At 40.2% G+C, this 21070-nt stretch overlaps 1 protein-coding gene across 4 annotated transcripts in view; it reads right to left on the reverse strand.

The window, feature by feature from the left end:
* Positions 1-21070, reverse strand: part of LOC308285754 (sialoadhesin-like) — a 177527-nt gene that overhangs the window by 39888 nt on the left and 116569 nt on the right. For all 4 annotated transcript variants that reach the window (XM_080726609.1, XM_080726608.1, XM_080726610.1 and 1 more), the window contains 6 exons: positions 20355-20615; positions 19406-19669; positions 19035-19295; positions 17960-18220; positions 17019-17282; positions 16648-16908 (listed from right to left, as the gene is read on the reverse strand). In XM_080726609.1, coding sequence (XP_080582735.1) covers positions 16648-16908; positions 17019-17282; positions 17960-18220; positions 19035-19295; positions 19406-19669; positions 20355-20615 — 1572 coding nt within the window. The remainder of the gene's footprint in view (positions 1-16647; positions 16909-17018; positions 17283-17959; positions 18221-19034; positions 19296-19405; positions 19670-20354; positions 20616-21070) is intronic.

A 21070-nucleotide genomic window follows, 5' to 3' on the forward strand; every position in this document is an offset into this window, starting at 1 on the left:
CTACCCAAAACGGTCCTTTTAAAGGCCATTCGCTCAAACTCTGTGTGCACATACGGAAGCCTAATTTTGGCTTCGAGCCAATGTTCCTCAGTGTTTATATATATATATATATATATATATATATATATATATATATATATATATATATATATATATATATGGAAACATTTCATCCACAATTCCATGCTGTAGGTACCATAGGAGATATAACAGGCAAACAATGATCAAATAAAACATTCTTCTACATTCTATAATTGTGTAGTCTTCTTGTAAAGTAAGTAATGCATATGTTAAATAATGGGTAATTGTTTCCCCAATGGATGTATTTGAGTCTGGTTTACCTCCTTTCAGGCTTTAAAGTTTACTCCAAGCAAGAACGTATGAGCCCATAAGTAGTGCACTGAATGCCATCTGAGAAAAGGAACCCACTGTGATTTTGCTATTCAGTTCTAATGCTACAGGTATACTTGATGATGGTAAATCCTGTCTGTCTCTCTACACTGCCACGCCACCGCCCTCTCAACAGCCCCCCAAAGTTCCAGTCTAACCCCCAAACTCATTGATCATTGTTGAGCTGTTCAATATAATATTGGTCCATTGAACCTTCAAACAGGTGTACTCAGGGGAGGCCTTAGCTATGTTTCACCAGTTTCAATTGAAACGGGCCTCAGCCACTAGGGGGCCTCCAAGAGCTAGCCAGCAAGCCTTGTTCAACTTGCAACACACGTATAACACTTTTTAATAATCATGTAACCTTGTTAATATAACGCCATTTAGGTCAATGCTATAACATTATGTAGTGATATAATTTGCGACCGAAGGTCGCATATACTCTGAAGAATCATGTCGCTTGAGTGTCCGAAGCCTCGTGACCGTCCTTCCGAAGCCTCTGTGATGTCAGTGTGATGTCAGCGAGTTGTGACATCACTTCCTGTACAGGGCAGCTACACGAAATGTGGATAACACTATATATGGAGATAGTCCAGTCCATCATGTCATATGGGACTACCGTCATAGAAAGTAGCCATTGTTAGGCCGGAGTCAATGGCTGTCTGTCTGACTGCCAAGTCTGCCATTGACTTGCAGCGCATGAACGCCGCACTGGAGCGTGAAAACCAACAGGCCTGATGGAAAATGATACATGGCCGCAGGCTTTGTGACGTCCCACATCTTATGTGCTGGGCATACTACTAACCGATGCCAAGGACCTCCAGAGGCCATACAAAGAGTATCTAACCCGAGGCCCCTTACTAAGTAGCATACATTTACAACATACCTTCTCCAAAAACATCAATATTGAACTCCATATGTATATGGATACATACATGTATTTTTATTAATAAAGGATAAAATAAAATAAAAATGCCATAGATGGGCATTCCCAAAAGCAAAATCCCTTTATGCCCATATATGGGGATTTCTGATGTCATCAATCTCTGACCCTAACTAGCTCAAAAGCCTGCTTTACTCTGATTTACACCCTACCTTTCCAGATGATGACCTATTGGGTACACACTTATGTCCAAATATAGAAATCCCAAGGCATCAAACCTAAGCTTGGCTTTACTAATTAACATATGTTTCATGCCCATATATGGAGATCCCTGTCCCAATGTTATCAATATTAAGGACATATCTGGAAATGCCCATATTTGGTAATGTCCACATATGGGCATGTTTTGACATAACATAGTCAGGGAACTCCATGTATGGGCATAACATTGATTCTGTGAGTGTGCCATGATTCTGTGAGTGTGCTGAGCTCCTAGGGTTGATACCCTCACAAAAACATGAACAAACTCCCCCCAGAATGACAACAACTAGAATCGTCAGAGAAACGCTGTGGTTGGCCAGATTGTCAAGAATTGGCGCGACCTCGCCCTTTAGGGCGAGGTTGCATGTCACCCTGAGGTCGCATTCCACCCTTGGGTGTCTTACTAGTAATAATTTATAAATAGCAGGCAGTTATTGACTATAAGTCAACTTCTGTGTGCAATTGTTGCGTGGCTACTATGGCCTGGGTGCGCTGGCGGTGGCGTGGGGGGGCCTCATCAATAGCTCTTGAAACGGGCCTCCAGATTACTAAGGCCGCCCCTGGGTGTACTGCATGTAGCCTACTTCAATATCAAGGGCCACCAAAAGCTACCTGTGCAGCATGGGGTTTAAAAAAAAAAAAAAAAGATTATTATATATCATGATTATTGCTGTTATTACTATAGTTGGTATATATTATGTATGTAGCCTACTCGTCTAGCTGTTGGTGGTCTGATCTCAGAGGGAGGGGAGGATTGGCCATGTTACTGATTGGGAAATGACTTGCAGTTGCAGTGCTGAAATAAAATGTATTATTTAAAAAAGAGGTCTATTTGGTTTTGTTATGTCCTTAATAAAATAACCTTGAAGGCCCATCTCTAATCTCATATTTTACAGAATTGCAACATGAGACTATTTTATATAAAATAAATATAAGCCAAATGAGACAGATTTTTGTATTAAATAAATACATTGTTACATTTAATACATAATGTATTAAATAATATAAATATTACTAATAATGGAACTATTACATGTTACATATTTACTATAAATACAGTGTGTATAGCTAATTGCTTTACTTTACCTATATACTTAATGTTATTTCATATGGAAATCCATGGTTATAATTATTCTAAGTATACAGTAACATAGCTACGTTTCTTAGGTTTATAACAAACCAATCCATTTCAAAATAGGTTGAAAATTGAGCAAGCTCTGGTCATTTAAATAGTACATGCACTATAGAAATTAATGTTAAACTGGGCGATCGGTCCTGTCCCAAGATGGCCGACCTGTAGCGTCGTCAGTCCCCATTGGCCAACAGCGGGCGTGAGCTATCTAGCCTTTATATATATCTATGATGGTGACGACACCCAGCCAACATGGCCGACCTTCTAGCACATGCTAGGCTGCTACGCTAGTAACCAACCCTCTCCTTTTCTCCTCCTACTCTCACACACGTGACGCAGACGGACCCTCTACAGTAAGGCAGTGAGTGTACACATTGTCAATGGCAACTCAGAGTAGGATTAGATTAGATGTTTAATGATCTTGTATTGATTTCATTTCTTTTAGTTCTTTTCTTTTGGTGATTGTTTGATATATGTTTTTGGGGAAACGCTTTGCAAAACTGAACAATGTACAGTAGTCTGCCATCTATTTTGTACAACAATTTGACAGTTTTAAAATACTATGCCTACTATTTCCCTAGGAACCCATTATCTATATTTTGTTTGAAGAATCAGACATAGTTATGCTAGTCTGAATGTACATTTTATGATTTTTATAATAAATCACCCTTTTCATATTTTAACCTTAAGTAAACAGTGTGCACATTCTTTCACGTGTGTTTTTGAATTGATGTGATTGGTACTGGAATCTTAAATGACTTATGTGGCTAATATAAATAATCCGCGTTTCGAACAGTGAACGAGAAGAAAAAATATATTTTTCATCATTTTGTGAAAAAATATTTTTTATTATTAATATTAATATTTGTATGAATATTAATATTATTGTCATAACGCTACAAATTGGGGGCTCGTCTATTAAAAAGGTAATTTGTCATTTTTTCGTAAATATTCATATTTTACAGTATGTATGCACAGTAATGAACATTTATTGCAACTCTGCCAAGAACTCACGCTTGTAAACAATAGCGTGATAGAAAATGTATGTTTCATAATTCTTTTATGAAATATTATTTTTAATATTACGATATATATTAATACTGTATCCATATTCAGTATTCATATGTGCACTACATATTTGGCACCCAACGTGGGGCAGAGTCTTGTTCCATTACTGTACATACTGTAGATATGAATTTATGAAAATTCATACATTTCATATTTCTGAAAAAAAAATATTTTTGGTCTAAAAATCGCACAGGATATTAGTTGATTTCCAGTATTAATCATAACTTGTTCAAAATGAGCAGAAAGTAATTTTTCCATTTTGCTGTGTGTGTCGATGCGAGACTATTGCATACGCTGGACGTACCGTATGGTGTCGCACCGAATTATAGCAAATGCACTAATTGTCAGTGTCATACTGTACTTTACCTTTACTTTATGGATTAGACAGAGTCGCGGCCACGGTTCTGAATAATTCATACTGTACATGTACAGTACTCATATTGAGTACTGTATATGTTTGTGGGGTGGGTCGAAAACGTCTGAAAGACAGTGGTAAAACATTTTTAATGATAGCTACATTTTAAACATGTACCCTGACTTAAGCATAAGTAGTCGGTATTCCGGCGACTTCCCACTTTAAGTTAAATTAAAGTGAGTGAGCGCCTGGCAAATCGAACTATTGTTTCACACGATAGTTAAACTGACTGGAAGAAAACTACTGTGTGTTCCGACAAAGTAGGATTTTTAGAATTGGTCCTACTTTCAGCGCTTCGTAGCAGCCAAATAGATCGTTGTGTACGAAGGGATTTATTTAATAGTGAATAAGCGTATCTGACAACTCTACGAAACAGTAAAGTAACCGGAGCGTTGTGCCTTGTAAATCCCAAACAATTCTTAAATCAAAGCAGGTTATATACAGCTGCGGGACGTTGGACACGGGACTCCGTGGACAACTGCGTGCGCGCGCGCGCGTGTGTGTGTGTGTGTGTGTGTGTGTGTGTGTGTGTGTGTGTGTGTGTGTGTGTGTGTGTGTGTGTGTGTGTGTGTGTGTGTGTGGCCGTGTTCGCCCTGTGACCAAGTGCTGTGTGTGTGTGTGTGTCTGTGCGCGCATGCGTGGGTGTACGTGGGCGAAGACGCCATCTTGAATAGAGGGTGGAGTCTCACATGCTTTGTGACTTCCCTCTCTCTCACACTCAGCGTTACGCGCAGCCTATCACTTCTCCAGTGAGAATTAAGCACCTCCCATACACAATACACAGACCAGAGGACAATTAAAAGGTTTCTCTGTGTGACACTCAGTCTTAACATCACCTCAGATCTTTGGGTTTTTTCAACCCGTTTCGACATGAAGTGTTTGTTTTCTTATCTTATCTACTCCCTCCCTATCCAGCTTTGACTGTTTCTCCAGCCTCAAAGACTTAGTGAATTCTATGGGTTGGCACGACTGTTTGACTGATAACTGAATTGATCTCTCATGAACCGGTTCAGCTTTGTCAGGCAAACAGTCCTCCAACTACTGGATGAATTAATTGGAGTAATCAAGTTTAATCCAAGTTAATTTGTTTTAATTACTTATTCACTTTGGTCATTAACGCTTGATTTTTTTTTTTTGTCAAACCTATCAATAGGTCTAATGGTTTACGCCCTTTGTGCCTCATTCAGTTACCAAGGACAATTATTTTAATTAAGTTTAAAATTTCAATTTAATTCATTTTTGTTTTTATTTTCTCATGAAAAAAAAAAAAGAATTTTCCCTTCTACGCTTGGAACTCCTTTTATAGTCACATCAATTATTAAGTTAATTCATGAGACTAACCAAGGAACTTTTCCATGCATTAATTGAAATTTAAATGTCACTTTCTGGATGAAATACTAAGGAGTGTTCTTGATTATTTGAAGTAGAGTGGTAGAAGCCTAGAGCAAACACTTAAAACTACTAGGTTTATTTGATACCAAGTTCCCAAACTAGGATAGTTGGTCTGGCGGCTACTAGTCAGACATTTTTGGCATATTCTCTAACCTCGGAGACCTATAGAAATTATATAGCTGACACGGTTGATTGATTTATCACTGATTTGGGCTCTTTCATGCTCCAGTTTAGTCAATCAAACAAACAATCGTTCCAGCCAATAAAGACTAAATTGGATTAACCTATTATAATCCGGTTTAGTGTATTAATTGCGACCGTAGGTCGCATTTACTACCAAAACCTCCCCGGGCTGTCTGTCTGTCAGTCAGTGAGTGAGTGAGTGAGTCAGTGAGTCACACTTTTGCCCTGCTCATATCTCCACAACCGTTGCCTCCATCCATGCCAAATTTTGCACACACACTCCTTGACTGCCAAACTACAACCTCCAAGGACCCCCGGAGCCCCAGGGACCCCCAGGTCCCTGGGGGACCCCCAGATGTAAAAAATGACCAAATGTGCTCACACGTCACACGTCACACTTTTTCCCTGCTTATATCTCCGCACCCGTTGACCTGATCCATGCCAGATTTTACACACACACTCCTTGCCTGCCAAACTACAACCTCCAAGGACCCCCGGAGCCCCAGGGACCTGGGACCCCCAGATGTAAAAAATGACCAAATGTGCAAAAATGACCAAATGACCACCCCAACGGGGCTGCTCACGGGGAATTCCCGGGGACCACCGACTCCTGGTGCTCCAGAACGGATGCAAAAGTGGTGGCGCCCCCAGTGGAGGACCCCCTGCCACTGCAGCGCACATAAAATGCCGTACCTCGGGCTAGGAGCGTCCGGGAGAGCCGGGGCCGGTACCTATTCGTCCGCCAAGGCAACGCGGAGACCCCACCCCTCATTTCTCACATGGCCCTATTCTAGCGCCACCTTCAGGCCGATTTTTAAAACACATTTTTGGACACTGCTCCTACAGTTTTTGCCCTAAAATCACGAATATCACTACACAGCATGTCTACACTCATGTCATCAACATGGATCAGGAAGATTTGGGCAAAACAAATTTTTGCCCTATTTGTGGAGATAAGCCACCTACGGTCGCTTATCTCCCGATTAGGGAGTCTTACTGGTTAATTCATTATCTCGGTCACCGTGGTTTGAAAATATCTTTGTCAAATCCAGCAATTACGCCAATCAATTGTTTTTATTTCTTTTGTCCTTCATTTATCTATTTAGGACACTTTGTGTCCGCATACTGTCAGATCAGCCATTCGTTTTCATTTCGTCTGGACCATCTTAAAAAAAAAAAAAAAACGCTTTAGCCATAACTCAGAAGGAACCCATCTCTCTCGCTCATTCGTCCAACTTCCATCAAAACATGCACGCTTGGCTGTGTATGAGTTTTGACAAACCCTGGACCTACATCTTTGTTATTTGATTACCTTAAAACTTTTCCCCACAGGCCAAGGCGACACCCTGGTGTGCCCCCTACTCCAGGCATAAACAACACTACAGAACAGAGAGACAATTAAAACTGTCTCTCCTGCGTCCTTCGCACGCAGGCCTGTAAGTTTATGACGGTGAGGGTTATATGGTCTGCTTGCATCCTGAGCATTGTCCAGCCATTTGCACTAAATTTGTTTTAACAGTGGGTAATCTACATAACAAACACACTGTAGAGAGTCGTTCCATCAGTTAGCTAGAAGCAGTATTTCACTTTCTTTAAGCGTCTGACTAACCAGTGTTGGTGAGCGATCATTAATTCTGAGTTTGTATTTCTTTTCCCCAAAACTGTACCTTGCATTTTGTGTGTTTCTGAACTTAGGGTTCTATAAATTTTATCTGACACGCTTGGGTGATTCATTAACTGGATTGGACTCCTCCATTGAGTCCAGTCTAGTCTGTTCAGTCAAACAACCGTCCCAGTCAAAGAGGATTAAAATTGGATTAATCTATTTTAACCCAGTTTAATCTGTCAGCAAGGAGGAGGTTTTGTGTTGAACCCCCCCCCCCCCCCCCCCCCCCCAAATTCCCTACTGCGCGAACCAGATCCCATCGTTCACTTCAAAGAGCTATTCAAAAGATTCGATTTGATCGCGAACATCCCACCACTAGCAGGCAGGCAGGCAGGCAGGCAGGCAGGCAGGCAGGCAGGCAGGCAGGCAGGCAGACAGGCAGGCAGGCAGACAGGCAGACAGACAGACAGACAGATGCTTCTAACATTGACATACATATATTATACTGCAATTTGGCAAGTTGCGGTTGGTTGTTTCACTTGTGCAGGGAGACATGGTGACATTAACTTGTCACCTTCTCTCTCATGAAACACATGATGAGGTACTGTGAGGTACTTGATATCTAACCCAGTACCTCCTGAAGATGCCTGTGCATTGTATTGTGCTCCTTGTCTGTTGGCACCATGTTGGAATCTGGAACACTGTCTCTGTTCCCCAGCAGACTACCATAAAGATGCTGTAATGCGCATGATGACACTGTGTACTGAACTTATGGGTGAGTGGACTGACACTTTGTCCTTCACCCAAATGAGACGTCACCATAGAGAGCAAGAACAATAAGTAGAGGCTGGTGTGCATAATGTACACAAGTGGAGACTACATTTAGTCATAGCGAGGCAGACATCACGATAAAATAAAGTTCTTTAAATTTGTTGTTCTCCCAGAGGTCAAATCTAACCTTGACCTGAACTTTAATGCGCGATTGACCTGATATGAAAAGTAAAAAAGAAAAAGAAAAAAAGAAAAGTGTCCAAATCTGAGGCCATGGTTCTCAGCAGGGAACTGATAGATTGCACACTCCAGGTAGGGAGACTTTACCCCAGGTGAAGGAGTTTAGATATCTTCGGGTCCTGTTCATGAATGAGAGACAGCGGAAAAAGGAGCTTCGGAGCAGCAGGAGCTGGCGGTCTCGGAATCGCACTGTTGTGAAGAAGAGAGAGTTGAGCTAGATTGCAAAGCTCTCAGTCTACCGAGCAATCTTTTGTTCCTACTCTCACCTATGGTCATGGAGTGTGGGTCATGACTGAAAGTAACTCTTTTTATGCATTTGATGTACTGATGTTGATGTAATGACCTTGCTTATTGTAAGTCGCGTCTGTAGTACAGATAGATGCCTCCTGAGCATGTCCCTCCCTGCCCCTTCCTTGTATATACTGTACATACTGATTGTTTAGACTTACTGTTACCTGCCCCTTCCTTGTATATATTGTATATACTGTACTTACTGATTGTATAGACCTACTGTTTTCTTTTTTTCTTTACATATCTACTGCATAGTACTGTGTTCTATTTGTCTGTCATTCAATGTTATATGAGATACTTTAATGGTTTCCTGTGGAAATAAGCTTAGTCTTTTCATGGATCTCCTTTTAGTAGACCTTGTACCAGTGAACTGTACCGTCATGAATCTGTACATTTTCCTATGCAAACTTCTAATAAAGCCTTCAATCAATCAATCAAAGTCTGGGGGCCAAAGACCAGATGGAGGGATTACATGGAGAGAACACTGGCCTGGGAACTCCTGGGGACCCCGGGGGAGGTGGATAAAAACACCCATAAACGTTGTACATTTGTTGGAAGTACAAAAACACATCAGCACTGCCAATGTGAACAAACTTTGAGTGCTTTGTGACAAGATGAAGGCCAGATGTAGGGCATGCTTTGGGACGCGTTTGTCCATGTTTCGTCCCAATGCCAAATGTTGGAGCTTCGCTCAAAAACTAAGCTATGCTTTTATTAATGTAGACTGAGAGGCTGTAAACAATATTTTCTGACATCAACAGTGTCCCTGGATATAGACCCCAGGAAGTCTTTATAACAAGTGCTTATTGTAGTTCCCCCATTTTAAAGTTAAATACAGAGTCTACAATAGAGATGAGCAGTGTTTCGGATATATTTCATGCATGCATTCAGCTGAGGTATTACTGAATGCCAAATATAACATCTAAATATATGTATGAGCATAGGGTAAAGTAGTACATAATAATAAACTGAATTATATCACCCATAAAACCTGAGTGTTGATTTAACCCGAGAGAGTATAAATGGAACCAAATGGACCCATAAGGGTTCGTTTGTTTCAATTCATACTCTCTCAAGAGTTATTAATGAATAAATTAACAGGATGATTTGACTCCGTACAGACTGACTGCACTAATAATCATTAATATTATTAATACTTAATTAATACTTCTGTCCTCCCAAACGGATTCAAAACAATCAAATTTTTGCCCCTTTTTCATGTTTTCGTTCAGAATTAAAAAATTGTGAAAACGCAAATCAGAAAAACAAAAAAACAGCCAGGTTTACTTAGTATAATTGAGATATTCAATTTGAATAAAAAAAAAACAGAAAATTGGCTATTTTTCCAATTTTCGTTCAGAATTGAAAAATTGAGAAAACCCAAATAAGAAAATCACCACCAGGGGATCTTAGTATAATTGAGATGTTCAATTTTAATCCAAAAGGGAAAAATCCCTTTTTGTGATTTCTGTCCTCCCAAACGGATTCAAAACAATCACATTTTAGCCCCTTTTTCAAGTTTTGGTTCAGAATTTAAAAATTGTGAAAACGCAAATCAGAAAAACACAAAAACAGTGGGGGAATCTTAGTATAATTGGGGTATTCAATTTGAATCAAATAAACCAAAATTAGCTATTTTTCCAATTTTCGTTAGTAATTTAAAAATTGTGAAAATGCAAATCAGAAAATCACAAAAACAGCCAGGTTTACTTAGTATAATTGGGATATTCAATTTGAATTAAAAAAAACAGAAAATTGTCTATTTTTTCAATTTTCGTTCAGAATTAAAACATTGAGAAAACCCAAATAAGAAAATCACAAAAACCAGTGGGGGGATCTTAGTATAATTGGGGTATTCAATTTGAATCAAATAAACCAAAATTAGCTATTTTTCCAATTTTCATTAGTAATTTAAAAATTGTGAAAATGCAAATCAGAAAATCACAAAAACGGCCAGGTTGACTTAGTATAATTGGGATATTCAATTTGAATTACAAATAACAGAAAATTGGCTATTTTTTAATTTTTTTATTCAGAATTGAAAAATTGAGAAAACACGAAAATAGGCCCATTATTCAATTTTCTAGTCAAGGAAAAAAATCACCACAATCAATGTCACGTGACCACGTCACAAATCACATGGTCTACAACTTCAAAATAAAGGCTATCTAGCTCTAACATCCAAGCAATAGAATCAACAGGCAGGCAGTAGAGGTGCATGGGATTCATGGCTCTGTGAAGTGAGCCAGCGCCATGGATCTGGCTCACTTAAAAGAGCCGTTAAAAGATTGGCTCATTTAGCTCATTTGGTTCAGTGTATATTTATATTTTTTAAAATAATTAATTGAAAAATGAATCCACAAGGTGGCACCACATTTCTCTGCTGACAGTTGAGAGCACAATCTGGTATTTACCCTTTTCATAAAACGTGTGTGTAAATTAAGCTACCTTGACTTATGTTATTCATGCAACACCTCAAAAAAACCAAGCAGGCAACAATGAAATCACCTCTCTCTCTCTCTCTCTCTCTCTCTCTCTCTCTCTCTCTCTCTCTCTCTCTCTCTCTCTCTCTCACACACACACACTCACTCACTCAGTGGAGTAGCAAGGAGGAGGTTTTGTGTTGAACCCCCCCAAATGCCCTACTGCGTGAACCAGATCCCATCGTTCACTTCAAAGAGCTATTCAAAAGATTCGATTCGATCACAAACGTCCCACCACTAGCAGGCAGGCAGGCAGGCAGGCAGGCAGGCAGGCAGACAGACAGACAGATAGATGCTTCTAACATTGACATACTTATATTATACTGCAATTTGGCAAGTTGCGGTTGGTTGTTTAAGTTGGACTGGTTAAACTGACACAATATGTCCATATGGGCATTCCCAGATATGGGCTTAATATTGATGGGTATAAAAGGGATTCTATTGTATGGGCATTCACAGATATGGGCTTAATATAAAAGGGATCAGATGTAGAGGTCAGCTCCATACTGTATGGAGATCTAGGTGATGATCCACTTTTCTCCATGAATGGATATCCAGGATTTGATCTTTCATGAGGTGATGTCACGACAATGTGATGTCACAATGTCAACAGACAGGTCAACAGCTATTGTATGGGCAAACTCAATATGGGCTAATATTGATGGGCTTAAAGGGATACTATTAGTGTGGTTGCCTTAACAATGCATCATCTGGGAATCAGATGTAGAGGTCAGCTCTATGTATGGAGATCTAGGTGATGATCAAGTCGTCTCCATGTATGGATATCCAGGGTTTGATCTTTGATGAGGTGATGTCACAACAAATGTGATGTCACAATGTCAACAAACAGCAGATATAGACATTGAGGCGTTACTCACGGACAAGATACATACGGTTAAGATCTGTGGATTTTCATTGTAATAAATACTAGTAAGACGCCTCAATTCGCCCCAATTCTTGGCCATCTGACCAGTGATGTATATCAGACCAGTTACCCATAGGCCTTACATGAAGACCCCTACTGATATGGAGATATGCTGTAAGAGCCCCAAAAAAGCTTACTCAGTTATCCGTCATGTGAAAGTCCTATGATGTCTATGACATCTGACATCATACCCTTTTATGCCCACATGGAGATCCCTGTCAGTAGAACCTGCCACACATGGGCTGTCTTGGCCATATATGGATTCTGTTAGTGTGGCATGTGGCCGATGTGGCCTCCATATATGGGCATTCCCATTTAAATTTCTGTTAGATATGGGCATAAAAGGGATTCTGTTAGTGTGACATCGGTGAAGCCAGCATGTGATGTCAGAGTGGAAAACCCATTCTGTTCCCCTGACGTTACAGTGACGTCAGAGTATGATGTCAGAGTGACAAACCCATTGAACCACAGTGTCAGGCGTTATAGACAGAGAGAGATACATACTGTATATACATACGGACAAGCTGTGACCGTTCACATACTAATCTGCGACCTCGCAATTATTATTATATTATTAATAACTATAATTATTCTTAGTTATTAATAATAATAATGATTCTTAGTGTGGTCAATAGGCACTCTGTGCTGTTTTATACATTTTTAACTCTGAGAGAGTATAAATGGAACCAAATAAACCCTGTATGGGTCGATTTGGTTCTGTTTATACTCTCTCTCGAGTTAAATCAACACTCAGGTTTTTACTATGTAGTTTCATGGGTACTATTATTCAGTTTATTATTATTTACTGCCTTACCATAATTATGCTCATACGTATGTGTAGAATATATTCTTAGGCCAGTCTTAGGGCTGATTCATACTCCACTTTTAGAGACAAATTTAGTTCGGGGAGTCACAAAATCTTGGTGGCACCGAACAGCTAAATTGATGACGGTACACTCCCCCCGATCCTCTGAATGACGCCATATCGTAGTTTAGACAGAGCCGAACCAAAATAAATTTGGCTTTAAAGTGGAGTATGCATCGGCCCTTAGGCTTTTACGCAATAGGCTAGGTCAGGTCAAGGTCCCTTTCTGCCAACAATGGCACAGGGGAACCCACTGGCACACTGGCAGAGGAGTGAGAGAGAGGATCTTTTTTTTTAAACAAACATATATATTTTTTAAACATGGTCAATCAAACAAGGTTAGCTAATTTACAGTAAACTACATCCTGCACATAATTCTACATCTATTAAAACTCTGAACTTTGACCGGGTAGGGAGTCGTGGAGATTGTTCGATTATTGTCTAATCGTTATAATAATGTCCTGCCAATCAAAATGTGTCAATATATTTGATGGCGTCATTAAAATGAATTTTAACATGGCACACTGACAATCTTCTAGACAATAAAAACATAATTTGATAAAGGTTGCTGACCCAAGGCTGCAAGGTTCAGCACTGGAAATGCATGCATGAAATAAAGACATTTGGACAGATCAGTAGGCTACAGTACAGAGCAGTATCTGGACACTGCTCATCTCCATAGTATGTCCCTACTGGCTGATAGTGGGTCGACTACTTCATACTGCAGGGAGACATGGTGACATTAACTTGTCACCTTCTCTCTCATGAAGCACATGATGAGGTATAGTGAGGTACTTGATATCTAACCCAGTACCTTCTGAATATGCCTGTGCATTGTATCGTGCTCCTTGTCACTGAGGCTAAGCCAGACCTTGTCTGTTTAATGGCAACATGCTGGATTCTGGAACACTGTCACTGTTCCCCAGCAGACTACCATAAAGATGCTGTGATGCGCATGATGACACTGTGTACTGAACTTGTGTGTGAGTGGACTGACACTTTGTCCTTGACAGGGGGGTGGCTGGTGAGGATAATGTACACAAGTGGAGACTACATTTAGTCAAAGCGAGGCAGACATCAAGATAAAATAAAGTTGTTTCAACTTTTTGTTCTACCAGAGGTCAAATATAACCTTGACCTGAACTTTGCGATTGACCTGATATGAAAAGTAAAAAAAAAAGAAAAAAGTGTCCAAATCTGAGGCCATTCTCAGCAGGGAACTGATAGATTGCACACTCCAGGTAGGGAGACTTTACCCCAGGTGAAGGAGTTCAGATATCTTGGGGTCCTGTTCATGAATGAGAGCGGAAAAAGGAGCTTCGGAGCAGCAGGAGCTGGCGGTCTCGGAATCGCACTGTTGTGAAGAAGAGAGAGTTGAGCTAGATTGCAAAGCTCTCAGTCTACCGAGCAATCTTTTGTTCCTACTCTCACCTATGGTCATGGAGTGTGGGTCATGACTGAAAGTAACTCTTTTTATGCATTTGATGTACTGATGTTTATGTATTGACCTTGCTTATTGTAAGTCGCGTCTGCTAAATGCCTAAGTTGTAGTACAGATAGATGCCTCCTGAGCATCTCCCTATAGGGTGGTCTGGGGGCCAAAGACCAGATGGAGGGATTACATGGAGAGAACACTGGCCTGGGAACTCCTGGGGACCCCGGGGGAGGTGGATAAAAACACCCATAAACGTTGTACATTTGTTGGAAGTACAAAAACACATCAGCAAAAAAAAAAAAAAAAAAAAAAAACATACCAAGACTGAAGTGAGTGGTGCTATTTATGAGTTGATTCCATTAAGCACTGCCAACGTGAAGAAACTTTGAGTGCTATAGCCCCTTTTCCACTGGCCAGGTTTGTGCCAGGTTTTCCACAACAAGGACCTGGGTAGAGTGGTGTGAAAGTGGTACTAAACGTGGTACTAAAAGGTATCCAATCTAGAGGTCTGAGCTAGGCCAAACACTTCATAATGACTGATCACTCACTGACTTTTCATTTAGACCACCAGGATATAGTTGTAATACACGACAATAGATTCTATTGTGTTATAACCACTATTATAATCTATTATAGTGTATTATAATTATCATAGTGATACATTAATACTTTATAGTGTATTATAATCACAGTTATAATCCATTATAGTGTATTATAATTTATGATAGTTGTAATACAAATTTATATTGCATTATAATCACAGTTAAAAGGATCAATTTGTTTCTTACCGAAAGGGGTACTTTTGTGTAATGGAAAATGTAGATATTTTTTATGTGGTGTGGTGTGGTGTGGTGTAGTGTGGTGTACTGTGGTGTGGTCATAAAGCTGCAGTGGAAAAGGGGCTTATGTGACAAGATGAAGGCCAGATGTAGGGCATGCTTCGGGACGCGTTTGTCCATGTTACGTCCCAATGCCAAATGTTGGAGCTTCGCTCAAAAACTAATGAGCTATGCTTTTATTAATCTAGACTGAGAGGCTGTAAACAATATTTTCTGACATCAACAGTGTCCCTGGATATCGACCCCAGGAAGTCTTTATAACTAGTGCTTAATGTAGTTCCCCCATTTTAAGTTAAATACAGAGTCAAATATAACATCAGAAATAGATTCTAAATACAGTATATGTATGAGCATAGGGTAAAGTAATACATAATAATAAACTGAATTATATCACCCATGAAACTACACAGTAAAAACCTGAGTGTTGATTTAACCCGAGAGAGAGAGAGAGAGAGAGAGAGAGAGAGAGAGAGAGAGAGAGAGAGAGAGAGAGAGAGAGAGAGAGAGAGAGAGAATAAATGGAACCAAATGGACCCATAAGGGTTCATTTGTTTCAATTCATACTCTCTCAAGAGTTATTAATGGATAAAATAACACAGATGATTTTACTCCGTACAGACTGACTGCACTAATAATCATTAATGTTATTAATACTTAACATGGACAAACGCGTCCCGAAGCATGCCCTACATCTGGCCTTCATCTTGTCACTTAAGCCCCTTTTCCACTGCAGCTTTAGCACCACACCACACCACACCGCACCACATAAACATATCTACATTTTCCATTACACATAAGTACCCCTTTCGGTAAGAAACAAATTGACCCTTTTAACTGTGATTATAATACAATATAAATTTGTATTACAACTATCATAAATTATAATACACTATAATGGATTATAACTGTGATTATAATACACTATAAAGTATTAATGTATCACTATGATAATTATAATACACTATAATAGATTATAATAGTGGTTATAACACAATAGAATCTATTGTCTTGTATTACAACTATATCCTGGTGGTCTAAATGAAAGGTCAGTGAGTGATCAGTCATTATGAAGTGTTTGGCCCTGTTTGGCCTTGCTCAGACCTACTCTAAATTGGATACTTTTTAGTACCACGTTTAGTACCACTTTCACACCGCTCTACCCAGGTTCTTGTGGTGGAAAACCTGGCACAAGTGGGAGGTGTTGTGTGGAGTGGTGTGGTGTTGGGCCAGTGGAAAAGGGGCATTTATGACGCATAAATGCTTCAACAAATAAGGCTGTTGTGGTTCTGAATGAGGCCCTAAAACGTTTCACTTACACTGAACACCCGCACACACACACACACACACACACACACACACACACACACACACACACACACACACACACACACACACACACACACACACACACACACACACGTCAAGTCATCAATATATGTTGATCTTAATATTTAAATTAAATACTCACAGTAAACATTGACAAGGACTCCACGTGATTGGACTGTAGTGATGTTGTTCTTTGCCTGACAGTAGTATGTTCCATTGTCACTGAGTTGGATGTTAGAGATGGTAAATATCTCCTTCTGTGCCACTATAGTTCTGTCTCTAAAAAGGATGTAGCTCTGGATTGGTGGATTTGATCCACTGCTGCTGCAGGTGAAAGTGACTGAGCGTCCTTTGACAACACCCCCTGGTGGACTTACTGCCAAGAGGACATTCTTAGGACCATCTGTTGGAGAAACATTTATGTCACTTTAATAGCCTTCTTTATGAGGCATAAATGCTTCAACAACTAAGGCTGTTGCGGTGCTGAATGAGGCCCTAAAACGTTTCACTTACACTGAACATTTAGATAGTAAGGTGATGATCTCTGTGATCCATGTGTGTTTGTCCCCTGACAGAAATACTGCCCAGAGTCAGCAGGAGACACAGTTTCCTTCACCAGCTGTGGACCAGTGGAGATAGATCGGCTTCCTCTGTCCCTGTACCAGGTGTAGGTGTCTACTGGTGGGTTGGCATCACTGCTGCAGGTCAGAGTCACTTTGCTGCCTTCAACAACTTCTCCTGGTGGTTTCACTGATACTGAGGGGGTTTCTGGAGGATCTAAGGAGGAATAAAGATTCATACTGTAGCCTACATACAATAACTGCAGTGTTTATAAGGAATAGGGAACATTATTGCTCACTAGGAATGGACAATAACAATATCATTTGAATACTCTGGTTTTACACCAGCTTTGGTCAACAAAATAAAATACTGGACATTACTCATGAATAACATCAATTCTCTCAAAGCACTTATCATCTTTCTTTCTCTCTCTCTCTCTCTCTCTCTCTCTCTCTCTCTCTCTCTCTCTCTCTCTCTCTCTCTCTCTCTCTGAGTGGCATGAGAAATACTTTCTGGCCTTGACAGCCTAAACATCCAAACAGAAGAACAAAGTCCTAAATGATTGCATTAAATGACATTAAACAATATTAAACTCACTTTGCCACTCATTTTGCCACTCGATTTTCCACTGACTTTACGCATACGCATACCCTCTACACATGAACTGTACACGTGTGCACAAACAACCGCATGCCCGCACACACACACACACACACACACACACACACACACACACACACACACACACACACACACACACACACACACACACACACACACACACACACGCGCGCACACACGCACGCACACACGCACACACGCACGCATGCACACATGCACACACGTCAAGTCATCAATATAAGTTGAAATTAATATTTAAATTAAATACTCACAGTAAACATCAACAGTGACTCCAGGTGAACTGACTGTAGCGATGTTGTTCTTTGCCTGGCAGTAGTATGTTCCAGTGTCAATGAGTTGGATGTTAGAGATGGTAAATATCTCCTTCTGTGCCACTATAGTTCTGTCTCTAAAAATGATGTAGCTCTGGATTGGTGGATTTGATCCACTGCTGTTGCAGGTCAAAGTGACTGCGCTTCCTTTGACAACACCCCCTGGTGGACTTACTGCCAAGAGGACATTCTTAGGACCATCTGTTGGAGAAACATTTATGTCACTTTAAAAGCCCTCTTTAGCCCCTTTTCGACTGCAGCTTTAGCACTACACCACACCACACCACACCACACCACACCACACCACACCGCACCACATACAAATATCTACATTTCCCATTACACAAAATTACCCCTATCGGTAAGAAAAAAATAGACCCTTTTAACTGTGATTATAATACAATATAAATTTGTATTACAACTATCCTAATTATTATGGATTATAACTGTGATTATAATACACTATAAAGTATTAATGTATTACTATGGTAATTATAATACACTATAATAGATTATGATAGTGGTTATAACACAATAGAATCTATTATGATGTATTACAACTATATCCTGGTGGTCTAAATGAAAGGTCAGTGAGTGATCAGTCATTATGAAGTGTTTGGCCCTGTTTGGCCTTGCTCAGACCTACTCTAAATTGGATACTTTTTAGTACTACCACGTTTAGTACCAGTTTCACACCACTCTACCCAGGTTATTGTGGTGGAAAACCTGGCACAAGTGGGAGGTGTTGTGTGGAGTGGTGTGGTGTGGTGTTGGGCCAGTGGAAAAGGGGCATTTATGATGCATAAATGCTTCAACAAATAAGGCTGTTGTGGTTCTGAATGAGGCCCTAAAACGTTTCACTTACACTGAACACCCGCACACACACACACACACACACACACACACACACACACACACACACACACACACACACACACACACACACACACACACACACACACACATGTCAAGTCATCAATATATGTTGATCTTAATATTTAAATTAAATACTCACAGTAAACATCGACAAGGACTCCACGTGATTTGACTGTAGTGATGTTGTTCTTTGCCTGACAGTAGTATGTTCCATTGTCACTGAGTTGGATGTTAGAGATGGTAAATATCTCCTTCTGTGCCACTATAGTTCTGTCTCTAAAAAGGATGTAGCTCTGGATTGGTGGATTTGATCCACTGCTGCTGCAGGTGAAAGTGACTGAGCGTCCTTTGACAACACCCCCTGGTGGACTTACTGCCAAGAGGACATTCTTAGGACCATCTGTTGGAGAAACATTTATGTCACTTTAATAGCCTTCTTTATGAGGCATAAATGCTTCAACAACTAAGGCTGTTGCGGTGCTGAATGAGGCCCTAAAACGTTTCACTTACACTGAACATTTAGATAGTAAGGTGATGATCTCTGTGATCCATGTGTGTTTGTCCCCTGACAGAAATACTGCCCAGAGTCAGCAGGAGACACAGTTTCCTTCACCAGCTGTGGACCAGTGGAGATAGATCGGCTTCCTCTGTCCCTGTACCAGGTGTAGGTGTCTACTGGTGGGTTGGCATCACTGCTGCAGGTCAGAGTCACTTTGCTGCCCTCAACAACTTCTCCTGGTGGATTCACTGATACTAAGGGGGTTTCTGGAGGATCTAAGGAGGAATAAAGATTCATACTGTAGCCTACATACAATAACTGCAGTGTTTATAAGGAATAGGGAACATTATTGCTCACTAGGAATGGATAATAACAATATCATTTGAATACTCTGGTGTTACACCAGCTTTGGTCAACAAAATAAAATACTGGACATTACTCATGAATAACATCAATTCTCTCAAAGCACTTATCATCTTTCTCTCTCTCTCTCTCTCTCTCTCTCTCTCTCTCTCTCTCTCTCTCTCTCTCTCTCTCTCTCTCTCTCTCTGAGTGGCATGAGAAATACTTTCTGGCCTTGACAGCCTAAACATCCAAACAGAAGAAAAAAGTCCTAAATGATTGCATTAAATGACATTAAACAATATTAAACTCACTTTGCCACTCATTTTGCCACTCGATTTTCCACTGACTTTACGCATACGCATACCCTCTACACATGAACTGTACACGTGTGCACAAACAACCGCATGCCCGCACACACACACACACACACACACACACACACACACACACACACACACACACACACACACACACACACACACACACACACACACACGCACGCGCGCGCACACACACACGCACGCACACACGCACGCACACACGCACGCATGCACACATGCACACACGTCAAGTCATCAATATAAGTTGAAATTAATATTTAAATTAAATACTCACAGTAAACATCAACAGTGACTCCAGGTGAACTGACTGTAGCGATGTTGTTCTTTGCCTGGCAGTAGTATGTTCCATTGTCAATGAGTTGGATGTTAGAGATGGTAAATATCTCCTTCTGTGCCACTATAGTTCTGTCTCTAAAAATGATGTAGCTCTGGATTGGTGGATTTGATCCACTGCTGTTGCAGGTCAAAGTGACTGCGCTTCCTTTGACAACACCCCCTGGTGGACTTACTGCCAAGAGGACATTCTTAGGACCATCTGTTGGAGAAACATTTATGTCACTTTAAAAGCCCTCTTTAGCCCCTTTTCGACTGCAGCTTTAGCACTACACCACACCACACCACACCACACCACACCACACCGCACCACATACAAATATCTACATTTCCCATTACACAAAATTACCCCTATCGGTAAGAAACAAATAGACCCTTTTAACTGTGATTATAATACAATATAAATTTGTATTACAACTATCCTAATTATTATGGATTATAACTGTGATTATAATACACTATAAAGTATTAATGTATTACTATGGTAATTATAATACACTATAATAGATTATGATAGTGGTTATAACACAATAGAATCTATTATGATGTATTACAACTATATCCTGGTGGTCTAAATGAAAGGTCAGTGAGTGATCAGTCATTATGAAGTGTTTGGCCCTGTTTGGCCTTGCTCAGACCTACTCTAAATTGGATACT

Source organism: Nannobrachium achirus (assembly GCF_963921795.1).
Source record: "Nannobrachium achirus genome assembly, chromosome: 5".
Lineage (NCBI taxonomy): Eukaryota > Metazoa > Chordata > Actinopteri > Myctophiformes > Myctophidae > Nannobrachium > Nannobrachium achirus.